Source organism: Aulonocara sp. 'chitande type north' Nkhata Bay, linkage group LG18, assembly GCF_057382095.1.
Source record: "Aulonocara sp. 'chitande type north' Nkhata Bay isolate Kocher_YH1m ecotype deep benthic linkage group LG18, A_spYH_male_GT1.1, whole genome shotgun sequence".
NCBI lineage: Eukaryota > Metazoa > Chordata > Actinopteri > Cichliformes > Cichlidae > Aulonocara > Aulonocara sp. 'chitande type north' Nkhata Bay.
Genome location: NC_141361.1, coordinates 33104566 through 33118768, shown reverse-complemented (window position 1 = coordinate 33118768; position 14203 = coordinate 33104566). Strand labels below are relative to the sequence as shown.

At 41.2% G+C, this 14203-nt stretch overlaps 1 protein-coding gene across 3 annotated transcripts in view; it reads left to right on the top strand.

Annotated features, from left to right (window-relative positions):
- Window positions 1-8490: 8490 nt before the first annotated feature.
- LOC147309019 (rab3 GTPase-activating protein catalytic subunit-like) overlaps window positions 8491-14203 on the top strand; it is a 32189-nt gene continuing 26476 nt past the window's right edge. Inside the window, exons 1-4 of one of the 3 annotated variants that reach the window (XM_086272237.1) lie at window positions 8916-9023; window positions 9553-9612; window positions 10048-10158; window positions 12176-12305. In XM_086272237.1, coding sequence (XP_086128363.1) covers window positions 10136-10158; window positions 12176-12305 — 153 coding nt within the window. In that variant the 5' untranslated portion in view covers window positions 8916-9023; window positions 9553-9612; window positions 10048-10135. Of the gene's footprint in view, window positions 9613-10047; window positions 10159-12175; window positions 12306-14203 lie in introns of all 3 variants that reach the window. The other 2 variants (XM_086272238.1, XR_015126072.1) reach the window with 2 other exon arrangements.

Here is a 14203-nt window from a genome sequence, read left to right as displayed (position 1 = left end):
ATTTCATTTAACACAAAGGGTGAAATGTTTGCAGACACTGATAACAGCTATGTTTTCTCTGCCCTATGCACCGACACCATGGAGAAGGAACAGCCTCTGTGTCAGCTGGACGCCTCAGCAGAGAATGAACTCAATATCCATCTGACTGGTACCCCACGTCACACACTGTGCCAAACACGTGTACAGACACCACTACCAGGTAACCCCATGCCTGGAAGCCACATATTTGTTTCTCTCACACTGTTCAACAACATGATAACTGCTCACACCAGTGAAGGCCAAACAGTGGTTTTGTCGCATAACTCAGACATAGGCTATGACATCACTGCACCATGTCGACACATAGATCTAACCTACCCCATACATTGTACTATCTTTGCTGTCACATTGCCAGCTGAATATCAAAACATGACATTATGGTCAAGAGGTGAGAATGATGTAGGATTTATTGACTGTACACCTTATCATGCTCAGCTGAAAAACAACAAGCCGGTATATGTCAAGCAATATCCCATTTCCGCTGAAAAAGCCGCAGCCTTAGACATCATCATAGGAGATTTATTGACAGCTGGAGTAATAAAGCCCACAGTATCTCCATATAACACTCCTGTCAATCCTGTGCCAAAGCCTAACAAACCTGGCGTATGGCGTTTCACACAAGACTTAAGGCAAATTAATGCAGTCATTATGCCTCTGCCACCTCTTGTCCCAGATGTTCCCAGCATACTGACATCTATTCCAGCAACAGCCACACATTTTACTGTGGTGGATTTGTGCTCCGCCTTTTTCTCAGTACCTGTGCATGAGGACACACAGCCGATATTTGCTTTTACACATAGAGATAAGCAGTACACATGGACTCGCTTACCCCAAGGCATGGTAGACAGCCCTGCGGCTTTCTCAATGGTGGTACGTGCTACCCTGGACGGCTTCATTCCTCCAGAGGGCTGTACCTTGATCCAGTACGTGGATGATCTCCTCCTCTGTGCTGAAAGTGAAAAACTATGTCAAACTGCCACACATATGCTACTCCAGCACCTCCAACAGACTGGCCACAAAGCATCAGCAAAGAAAATGCAGTACTGTCAGACTTCTGTTCAATATTTGGGATTTACACTGTCTCACGGACAACGTTCCATGACTACAGACAGGGTCAAAGCTGTGACCTCTGTCCCTAAGCCCACTACACAGAAGGAAATGCTGTCTTTCCTAGGCATGGTGAACTATTGCAGACAGTGGATACCAGACTGTTCTTTTCATGACCACATTCTGCGTGAATGCTGCAAAAAAGACAAGCCTCCTCGAATACTGTGGTCAACAGAAATGACTGCCTCTTTCAATGCATTACAGGGAGCGCTGACCTCTGCCCCTTGTTTGGGTCTGCCTGACTACCACTTACCGTTCCACCTGTACGTCACAGAGAACGGCACAACCTGTGCAGGCGTATTGGCCCAAGAGCATGGCTGTGGCTACTGTCCAGTAGCCTTCTACTCAAAGGTGCTGCCAGCAGTAGTTCAGGGGATGCCGGCCTGCCTGAGAGCAGTAGCAGCTTGCTCTATCATGATAAGGGACTGCGAGAAGCTCACACTCTCACATGACACTATTCTACACACCAATCACCAGGTCACGACCATTCTAGCAAACATAACTACACAACATATGACCGCACAACGTCGCTCAGGTTATGAAGCTACACTGACTTCAACAGCAAATCTCACTATAAAAGCAAACAGCACACCCAATTCGCCAGCACACTTACTCATTCGTATGCTGTGTTCCTCTGACCGACAGGATGGTTCAGACGACCCTGACGATCATGATTGTATGACACGTATACAGGAATCCACAGCACCACGCCCAGACTTAGAGCAGACACCAATACCAGACTCAGTCATTGTTTATGTGGACGGGTCCTGTTCAAAACCAAATGACAACTCATTTCTTTGTGGCTATTCGGTGGTGACATTGCCTGACATCATACTAGAGGCTCACTCATTACCATTTCACTCAGCACAAAAAGCAGAGCTCATGGCTTTAATACGCACCTGTGAGTTACATGTGGATAAGCGGGTAACAATTTACACTGATAGCCGTTATGCATTCGGTGTGGTGCATGACTTTGGCACATTGTGGAGACAGAGAGGCTTCACATCTGCTGATGGAAAATCGATCGCTAATTCTGATCTTGTTCAAAGACTTTTGCAGGCTATACAGCTGCCATCGGCAATTGCAGTTGTTAAAACGAAGGGGCACAGCACGGCTGACACAGACGAAGCAGTGGGAAATGCTCTTGCAGACGTAACCGCGAAAGCAGCTGCTGCCTCACAGCAACCACCCAGAAAGGAAGTATTATCTTTGCCTTTACAGCTGCCACTTGTCGCACTCCCAGACTATTTAGAAACAAATGTTGACCTAAAATTCATACAAGAGCAAGCCTCTGCCTTAGATTACACTTACTGGGAAAGTAATGATTGTACCTTAGATAACAGAGACGGCTTATACAAAAACCTTGAGGGTTTGATTGCCCTCCCATCTTCACTACTGCCAATCCTTGTCCGCCATTTTCACGGTGTGAGTCATGTCGGACAAAGAGGGGTAATAGGAGCAATAAAATCAAGATTTGTAATCGAGAAAACATCACACGCAGTAAAACGCATATTAGCAACCTGTCTAACATGTGCACGAACTAATGTAGGTAGCTCAAAAGCAAAACATCAGCATTTACCACAACCAGATTTCCCATTTCATACATTACAAATTGATTTTACACACATGCCAGCACAAGGAAGCATCAAGTACTTACTGGTAAATAGTGGACCAATTTAGTAAATGGGTAGAAGCTTATCCAACATCAAAAGAAACTGCAGAAGTAGTCTGTCAAAAGTTGTGCAATGAAATAATACCCAGATTTGGAATACCTCACCAAATTAACAGTGATAGAGGACCTTCATTCACATCAGAAGTAATTCAAAAGTGTGCTAAAACTCTAGGAATAGACTGGAAATATCATGTGCCATACCATCCTCAGAGTTCAGGAGTTGTAGAAAGAATGAATAGGACCATAAAAAATCGCCTGACTAAAGCAATGATAGAAACAGGAATGACCTGGATCAAACTACTTCCTCAAATCCTCTGCGAGATTAGAATGACTCCATCCGCAGCAACCAAATTATCTCCATTTGAAATAATCATGGGAAGACCGTTTCCAACACCATGGTCAGCCTCCAGAGGGGCACCGCTATTGGAAGGGGACATAGACACTGCATTGTCTGACTATGTTCATAACCTGGTAGAAACACTGAATAATAACTATCAGAAAGTTTGTCTCTCTCAGCCTCTCCCTTCCACAGATCCAACCCATCCGTGGAAACCAGGAGATGCGGTGTTGGTGAAGTCGCTAAAACCAAGGGCACTCAGGGAGGCCGCGTGTTCCAGCCCCCAGACTGTACTTGCAGTGACGAGAACCAGCATCCTAACAGACAGACAACCTCAGTGGATTCATGCCAGCAGGGTTAAGACCAGCCCCACCAAACCACCTAAGGCGTCGGATCAAGTAGATGACGACTCAGGCGAGCCAGCGCCCGGATTCAATACACCTACACACGCACAATCACTGATTAACACACAACGCCTGAAAGAGCCAAGACTCAGAAAGCCCTTTGATCCCCCACCTGAACAACAACAAGGTACTCGAACATCCAGCAGGAACAGAAAGCCTAGAGTACCACACAATGTCTAACCTGATAAAGATAGACTCGTTTCATCCTGATAATGGAAAAAATGAAATGCCCATTGTCATCACACGACGCTTAGGTCTCTCGAACCTGGGACCAGGCCAGGAGACGACTGAAGAACTGTGTTTTTTTATATATTTAGATTATTAATCATATCTACTGCATTAACCTTAGGATTTTTATTTACTATTTTGTATTGTAAACTGCAACCCTGTTCACATTTCTACAAGCCACATTTTTGCTGACAATACCTCATGCTCCACTTGGCAAGACACCCACCTAGTACAGCTACTTCAATGTATTTGCAATTAGCACAAATTGATCCTGAGGATGTGCCAGATGTTACCAATGATGATCCTGGTGTGTATATTGAACATTAGGCTGTGAACTATTACATTTTATGATTTGCTTTTTATATTATGTTATTACATTTGTGATTTTTCCTTTCTATTTGAGTTATTATTTTAAAAAAATAATAAAAGAGGGGAACTGTTAGGTATTTTAGTACCATGGGAGCATTTACTGGATATTGTTTTATAGTGACATTATGCAGGAAAACTCTGTCATTCAATAAGGCCCCTTTGTTTTAGTTATTGTTCTCTTTGACCCAAGAATTGATGTGTGAGAATCACAGGCTGGTACAAGGTTGAAATACCACAGAGATCACTCCCTCAGCTACATTAGTTTCTTAATCTTTTAGGAGACGCCTGTTGAAGGCCAGATGGTTTGTTTCAGAATTCACTAATGAAAGAACTCTTTATTTCGTGCCTTGAAAATATGTCGCTGAGATAATCACAATTGTAGCTGAACTGATACACTATACAAAGGATGCTTCTTCACCCAAGGGCAGAAAGACACTCCCTTATCTTGGTCTGTACTGGTTTAAACTGAGAATCTGCTGACTCATGAATTTGTCCCTCTATATAAACTGTTGTACTTGTGAATAAAGTTGAGTCAATTTGGGAAGACAACCTGAAGCAGTCTCTGTTTTCTTGTTCTCCCAAGCTGCTCCCGAGCTCGTACTAACACGCTGAATGGCATGCTTGAATATTACTTGAGAATATATTTGACTGTGTTACAGACTAAGGTACATTCTCTGCTGATAGACGTCCACGCCTCGGAGGAAGCCGATCCACGGATTAGGCCCTGGAAGCCGTTTCCTTCAGTGATAATGTAACACATTATCACAGTTTAGCGCGTTGGGTTGTGTTGGATTGTTACGTTTTTAAAGCTTTGTAATGCGACAGGTGCGATAGCCGACACCACACCTTCACCTGACGTACAACGTGACGTATGACGCACACGTTGGGTATTCACTTTCAAAACAACACTGGGGATAGAAAATAGTGCTCGAGGTGGTTAATGCTCCTTTCGCTGGTTGCCAACCACCATTAAATAACAACAAGAAGAAAATATTGATCTGCTTCTCTTAGTTTTGCACGTTTAAGCCGCAATTCAGACTCAAAAAAAGCTGCAAAGCAGGAGAACGACATGGCCATCAAATATTCTGTGCCACAGATACAGTTCGCTGCAGCACAGAGTGATGATGAGACCGTTAACATGTGCAACTTAGAAGTAGTCAGAGGTAACTGGATGTTCAATCGGGTTAAATGCAAGGTTGATTGGATTATATCTGAAGATCGTATGCTATTCGTGGTAACTCTGCTAGACTCCAAATTGCTGCTCGTCCATGCGGGAGTATCTCAAAATTAAATGAAACCACTTAACACTTTTTCCCTAAAACGGACTGACATGGGACACATTAAAGTTGGATCGGAACCTGCTAATCAGTCTGAAGGTAAGTGTTTTTTTTCACTTATTCGAGAGAAGTCCGAAATGCGTTCTTAGTACTGTTTGTTTTGACTTTTAAGCTACCCTACCAGGATATTTTCATTTAAAGACAAATTGTCAATATCTCTGAATGTGGAGACTCAAAAGACTAGTTAGGTAATTTGCCGATGGATTTATGAGACTTGATAGAAACTTGGACGTTTGCAACAGGTGAATCGGTGAACTACCGAGGTTGCGCCCAAATGCTTAAAGCTGTTAGCTGGTCAGTGTTTTCAGGTGTGCTTGTACTACCTGTACGGTGCGGAGTGCTGACTAAGTCATGTTAAACCCATTAAAGCGTCGAGCTCAAATATCTTTTCATTTTTGTGCACTGTTCTCTTGTTGGCACACATTTTCTGTTTATTGAAGCCTTTTGTGAATAATTTTGATCATGTAAAAACTGGGAATTGGTCCCTATTGACAATACTCTTATTTTTTGCATTGAATATGTCATTCAGGAAAGGTAATTGGTCACTGAAGTTTTTGCAACTGTGTATTTCTAAATTTTGTGGCTTCAGTGCACACAAATTTATATTGTTCAGTTTGCATGTTAAAAGCCTGCCAAGCACCCCAAGGCTGATTATGCTTGGTAAGAAGTCATTTATGACATAGAGCTGATTAGACCATATTAAAATTTCTGTTTGGCACAGGAGCTTTTCGTGGACACAGGTATCCAGTCTCTGTTTTGTTAGCTCAAATTTCTGTAATTTCCTTTATAAACCAAGGTTGTTGGACATGTGTCTCAGTGAATCCAGCAAAGTAACAATATCAAATTTCACATTACATATTACTGATCAACAGTAGTCTAGCTACACCAACAGCAGAAATACTGAAGTCAATACTGTAAAGTTTAACAGCAGCACAAACTATAAACTCCAAAATAACCATACAGTTGATTCACCTCCGGTACTTTAACTGGGCTGACTCTTTGTTAGGTGTGTTTAATGTGCAGAATAATTCCCAATTATATACAATTATAATATGTTAAAATGGACCTATGTACATAAGGCCATTAATAATTAACTGTACGTAGGTATTTGCTTTATGACTATCTAGACAGTGTGAAGAAGTGAAGTATTGAAATTATTTTATGTTGCATAATGACAACATGTTGCCCCTATACATTTAAGGACAAAGTTCAATGACCGCCACCTGCTGGATGGTGAGTGCAGAGGGGCGTGTAATTGTTGAGCTGGACAAAGAGAACACCTGTGCTGATGCAATGTCAGTCTTCTTTGGTTCATTCTATGTATTGAACCTGGAATACCAGGAGTCAGCGGGTGCAAGGTTTTTTGTAAGGATAAACCCTGAAGAGGGAACAAAATGTACCTCCAAGGTTGGGACAAGCAGGAAGACTGGGACCACTGTGAAGCGAAAGGTTGTTCACATTAACCCTCATGTCACAACTTTCCTCCAGTGGCTTACTGAATTTGAGTGGAGAACTTCAAATTAGGGAAATTAGTAAATTTCTTGTATAATTTAAGTGACCAATGTGTTGTTACCCATGTCTCCACAGATGATCCATGGCCCATGCTTTCTGGACATTTACACAAGACGAGCAACAATGAAGACAAGCTCTCTCGCCATCTTGCAAGACGCTGTCTCTGTCCAATAGGTTTTTTTGAGTGCAACAGTTTTGATTTTTTTCCCTTCTTTTACCCATCCATCCATCCATTCACTTCCGCTTATCCTTTTTCAGGGTCGCGGGGGGCGCTGGAGCCTATCCCAGCTGTCATAGGGCGAAAGGCGGGGTACACCCTGGACAGGTCGCCAGTCTGTCGCAGGGCCAACACACAGGGACAGACAACCATTCACACTCACATTCACTCGCACATTCACACCTAGTGGCAATTTGTATTATCCAATTAACCTATCCCCACAAGCTGCATGTCTTTGGACGGTGGGAGGAAGCCGGAGTACCCGGAGAGAACCCACGCAAACACGGGGAGAACATGCAAACTCCACACAGAAAGACCTGATGGTGGAATTGAACTCAGGACCTTCTTGCTGTGTGGCAACAGTGCTAACCTTCTTTTACCCGTTTGTTAAAAATTATTTCAGCTACTTACACTTTAATTGTCACATGTATTGGCTCACCCTACAAATCAATGAACTCAGTCCACAAAGCAAGATCAGGGTTCAGTGCAGGTCAGTCAAGTTCCTTCACACCACACACGCTCATCCATATCCTTGTGGACCCTGTTTTGTGCAATGATTTGGTCGTGTGAGCCAGTATTTTGGACAAAGTGTATATAAAGGCAGACGTGTGGGGCTTGATATTATATCCATTACAATTCAGTTTGTTTGTATGGTGCCAACAAAATGAATGCCAAGGCACTTCACATTGTAGGTTTGAGACCCTACAAAATATAAGTAAGGAAACCCAACACTTGAGCATGTGTTGTCTGCCATGATATGGATATGACATAATATTGTTATTGTTTGTACAACCATCTGAGAAAATAATGGATTACATGGTTTAGTAAAAACAAGTGCTTCCTCAATGAAAATATGTTTTCAGTTCTTTTCAGTTTTTGATTTTGGAAATGTGTATTTCAGCAGGGAAGAATCAGAATTGAAATAAAGTGGTGTAAAGCACATGAATTATATTTTGTGTGTGTGTGTGTGTGTGTGTGTGTGTGTGTGTGTGTGTATCCATCCATCCAACTTTTTTGGAACCCTCCAGTCTCTTACAGTATGTTACTGTTAACTGAAATTACGGTAAATTACGACCTGTTAAAAGAGTAAATGACCGCCTGTTAGGACACGGTGTCCTCTAGCAGAGATGAATATTTTTGGTACTGATGATGCGTACCAACGGTAAGTTACTGGTTAATATATTGCAGTTTATTACCTTGCAGCGGGCTTACAGTGACATACCGTGAATAAACGGTAGTATACCAATTTATTAATCACAGTATGATGTTACTTTGTTGACGTAATTTACGACATAACGACATAACGGTATCTCACTGACATAACTGTCGCCAGTGAGATACCGTAAAAAAGGCTACGGTGCGTTACCATAATTTGTCCAAGAGTATTATACCACACCAGCAAAAAACGGTATCATCCTGCAGAAAGGTAAGCTACCGTAACACGGCGTCACGATATGACGCTGGCAGCAGTGACGCCAGTATGTTACCGTAAAGTGGCGATGAAAAGTCTAACGGTGCAGATACACGGAGTAATCAGAAAAGTTTAGCATGAATCTGGACATTAGATTTAAGATTTAAGTTTTAAGCTTATCAGATATCACTTGTTAGAAGCTCCTTACCGTTTGAAGAAATCTCTTCTCAATCTGCTGTCCTCTTCTGCTTGCATCTTTTTTTTTCATCTAACACTGACGTTATTTTTTCTCCGTGAAAAACACAGCAACTCATCTTATCCCGGGGTGCCAGGAAGTCGAGCTGCGGATCTCAGCAGAAAACTTTTCAAACTGATTGCAGGTTGATCCAGGTATACATTTGAAACAGGTTCTCCTCGGTGACGTGACAGTCGGAATGCATCTGCGTAACCATGGTTACAGGGGGACGCTTTGGAACTCTGCTGTTCAGCAGCAAAATATTTCAGATCAATATGTAAATACTCCAACTCTAAAACCAAGTAATATAAATATGCTGCATATGTGTATAGTGCGTTCATGTGTGTGTGCGCTGCGTGGTGACGTAGGCGCGTGCATGTGTGCCCCGGTCACAGCTCCTTTCAGCATGGCCGGAGGTAAGTCACTGCCACGTTGCTCTCAGCTAATTAAAGTTTGTTCAGATCCCAAGCTGCAATGTGAATACAGCCAAACCGCCGCGTTTTTGTTTGTCATTAAGAGACTCATTCGGGATAAGTTTTGTGGAGGGCGGAGTTCACTAATATACGCTTATGAGTTTTAGCCGAGAACGCAGCTAAAATGCTAGCATGCTAAGTTAGCCTGATTGCTAGCGGCTACTCGCGGCAGTCTTTTTTTAACAGCATGCACTCTTTTTTCCTTCGTCAGGAGAGGTGTACTGGCAGTCGCGTGACACACACAGATCAGACACATATTTCTGTGTTGCAGGTATGGAGATGTTCTTATGTTTTGGAGATGCTGTCTTTCATTCATTGTTTTTATAAGTACAGTGTTGTACTGCCTGTTAGATGGCGGTTATTAATATAATTGTACTGAAGTATAATGTTTGAACTATAAGTACCAGAATATTGGGTCCTGGTTATTGAATTGTATTTATCTGACTGTTTATTTGTTTTTGAATTATTTTGTTTATTGTTCTTATAAGTTGTTTTTGATGTTTTTTCAGTGACATATTATTTATTTTGTGCTTTTTGTTTTTGAGAGCTTAAGTTAATGTTTTAAAACAATTTGTTGTATTTGATTCATTATATTATTGTAGTGTTAATGAAGCTGCAGACACAGCTCCTTTCAACATGGCCGGAGGAGAGGTGTACTGGCAGTCGCGTGACACACACAGATCAGACACATGTTTCTGTGTTGCAGATGTGCAGTAAAGAGCCAAAGACCCAGTACTGTCTCCTGCCTCTTACTTTCACGCCAGAACACAACGCAAGAACAACAGGCGTAACACATGAACGGGTTACACATACTGAGGTGAGTTGTTGAGGATATGTCGAGCTGTTGATAAGCACGGCTGTTTTTGTGCTCTTATATACTGTTAGCCTGTTTTGCTGGCGTTAGTGAAGCTGTTTTCAACTGGATGTCACATTGTTGAACTCTGATGATTAATGAATAAACTCTCGATGTGACGATGTGAGCATGTAATTGTAACCCTGTGTTCATTTAGTCGTTTGATACCGTTTAATATCCAGTACATCTATTGGGTGTTTTATAACATGCCCTGGAATCATTTTAAGTTTTACAATGCCGGTGATTTACGACTCTTTCGCGACAGTCAACTGTGGCGTAAACTCTGGCGGGTCTCAGAGCTAGCTTATGTGAGCCAGCAGTGACATCTATACATGCAGTAGCCTTAAAATACTGATTATTTATTCTCCTGCTAGGTAAGAATTTGTGTTTTATACGTTTATTGTCACATTGTGCGCCATGTTATTGTTTCGGTGAAATGAATTTCTACAATGGCGGACTTAGACAAAATAGTGTTACTGTTAATTTGACTCTCTGCAGTGTTTAAATGCTTACACATACACACACAGTTACTGTCCCGCCACACGTATCAGTTCTGCTTCTATGCCCCATCTTTGTTTACTCTTTCCCACCCAACAAGTGCATAAATAAGATGTTAAAAACGTCATCATCATATCAAACATGATCGATTTGGGGGGAGTTTGTTTGGCACATGCTGACTGCATCCTAATTATAACCAGAAGAGGAGGCGAGAGCAGAGAACGAGAGTGCAGCAGTTTGGTGAAAGGAACAGGTGAAGAAGAGGTGAGCATCCAAGAGACGAGCAAGAGGACAGTTTCAAAGCAGACATTATGGCACAATAAAAGCTGTAAGAGCAGAGATTCATTCATGTCTTTACTATTTTTCTTTAGCTTCTACTCCCGCTGCTTACAATAAATCCGAGATAAAGAACAAACAAGAACAACTCACATGGCATTGATTGTTTAGTTCAGTGTCACTCTGTGATTGTTTGACATTTCATATAAATGTGACTCTAAAATATAGCCAATAATATTAAAAAGCTGCTGTTACTGAGTGAAACTTGAAGGATTATGATAAACTTCAGTTCTTACTGAATCTGTAACATTGCTTTTTTTAAAATTGTTAAATGACTTTTGTGTCACTGTGCACAGTGAAAAGCTCACTTGATGTAGTGGTGAGGCCATGTTCACCACTAGATGGAGACAACCTGGCACAGGTATTTTCTATACACTAAATTTCACACTGAAAAGCCTTGGTGGGAATTTTTGTTTCATAGAAAGTAAAGGAAAACATGTCTTGAGGTCTTTTTCCTGTGTTTTCAAAATTGTGTTTTTCACATACACATCAAAACTTCACACAGACAAACACACACAGAAAACAATAAAATATGTCAAATTGCATGCACGTCTCATTCATTTTCTGAGAATTTCAACACTTTTAGTTTTTATGGAAAATAACTTTGTCAGGTCAGTGAATAGCTGCCACATAAGTACAAATCTAAATCATACATGTGTATTATAGAAAAAAGCACAAACCGTTGTGCTGTTAGTTCATAATAAATGGGTAGGGGTGCATAGTCAGTAAAAGTCACCAAGGCTCTGCAGAGCTCCAAACCTGCTCTTCCACAGACAGAAGCATCAAAAATGTGCGCTGGGAGCTTCATGGCATGGATTTCTACAGCCAACTAAATCTATATGTGTGTGGCCAAGAACCTTAGTCCATGTAGGGCATCTTAGCACAGTTTACTTGTGTCAGCTAGTGGGAGGGCAGAGAGCGCAGCCTTTACATTGTTTTATTGTAGAGTGACAGGAACTGCCTATGAGCTTCTAATCAAGCAGAAGTGTTGACGGAAAATCTATCAAAGGAAATACATTGATGAAAATCAAAGAAGAGAAATATTTATGTGATGTTCCATTTTCCTGAGAGCTGATTGGCTGTGATGACTCCTTCAAGTACTACATGCTACTTTGTCCTGCTAGTTAAGCCTGCTGTCTGTTCTCAGGCCTCCTCCTGCTTCACTGCCATATATCCATCACCAGACGGCTCCACTGACCTGCCTGCTGACATCAGACCACACCCCTGTGTCATGTGACCTGGCAGGAGTAGCAAAGCTGGACTCAGACCTGGCCCAGGCAAGTTCAAAGGCAGCTGTGGTAGAGAGAGTATATGGGCTCAAATTGTGGTCATAAATATTTTGTACTTGTAAATCAGGATTTGTGTGTGTATGGGATCAGAACAATGCCACCTTGACATGAAACCGAAAAAAATATTGAAACTGAAAAAAATGTACAACGCGGCTGCGGTCATTGGTCATTATTTTCCTGTATGAATCGCTGTTACAGTAAAAAATGTCACTTGCATATATCATATAGGAGACACACACATTGATATACACTAAATAGTCATTTCATTTCTCTTTTTTTGTGTTGCCAATTTTTCGCGGGACACGCAATCGTGTTCTCTGATTGGATAGTTAAATTTGTGATTGACATGACATTGGCCAATCAGATGAGAGGAAGAAAAATAGGGTCAAAATTCGTACTTGTAACTTGAAAGTTTAGTGCAGACTTTCACACATATTTTTTGGATAAGTCCACACACAAATCTTTTTTACACACACAAATCCTGATTTACAAGTACAAAACTGATTTACAAGTACAAAATATTTATGACCACAATTGAGCCCATAGTAGTAAAGCACTGGAAGGATGAGGTGGAAACAGGAAGTGTGTAGATACAGTGGACTTGGCATCCTCCATCTGCCTCCATGCTCTCTTTACTGGTCTTCTAAAAACTTCTCCTGTAGCTGTTTAAATGTTTAGGATAGCATTTAGAATTCAACGTTTGTCATTACACATGTCTAAATACAGGGTAACAAAATACAGTTTGCATCTAATCAGTAAGTGCAATAAGAGCAGATTATGTATAAGTTCAGTAGAGAGCAGATATACAGATGTACTGTTGTATACATATGTACAGATATACAGATGGTGTAGCATACAGATGTTCTGTATTGCTGTACAGATGGGCAGATATACAGGTGTACTGTGAACAAATATACAGATGTGCTACATATATGCAGATGTATCGGTGTGAGGTAAACAGATCTACAGAGTGCTATGAATATATCTACAGCAGTGGAAGCGTAGCTCTCTGAACAGACTGTAACAGTGAACAGTGTAGGCACTATAACAGAGACTCTGTCAGTGTCGTAAAACTATAGCAGTAACCAATGTGAGCATGTGGTGAATGTTGTTACGATCCAATGTTGTCAGTGTTTTGTGTTAGGCGTGACTGTTATGTGTTTCCTGTTTTACTTTGAAGGTCTGTCTTATCTCAGTGTGTTCAGGTTACGCTTCCTTGTCTCGTCAGTTCTGATTTTCCCCAGCTGTGTTTCCCTCCTGTTGTCCGTTCCCTGATTGCTCCCTCTATGTATTTAAGCCCTGTGTTTCAGTTTGTCATGCGTCGTGATCATTGTGGTGTTGGTATCGTAGTTTTGTATATAGCTGTAAATAGATTTGTAAAGTAGCAATTGAGTATTTTTTTTTTCCACCTTGTATTTTTTCCACCTTTTTTCCACCACTCTCCCAAACACGTCACTATAAGACTGGACTCTCACACACGTCACCACACGCACCACCACACATTTCCTATAATTCTATAATTCCTATAATTTATAATCCTTATCTTTATAATCTCTTCTGCTATTTGCACATTCTTTACTGTAAATTCCTAAGTTAATTTGTAAATTTTTGTAGTAAATTGTAAATATTGTAAAACTTTTCTTCTGTCATCTAATGGTCGGGCATTGTACAGCTACAAGCATTTCACCCCCATGTCATACTGTGTATGGTTGTGTGTGTGTGACAAATAAAATTTGAATTTGATTTGAATTTGATTTATATATTGTTCACTGCAGCAGCCTAGTAGGCGTGAGAAGCCATTTTTGTTGATTAAGTTTTCTCCTGTTTTTCATGTAGCGAGTTAGGTAAGTGAATTGTCTTTTGTTTGGTTTTTCATTTTGGGTAGG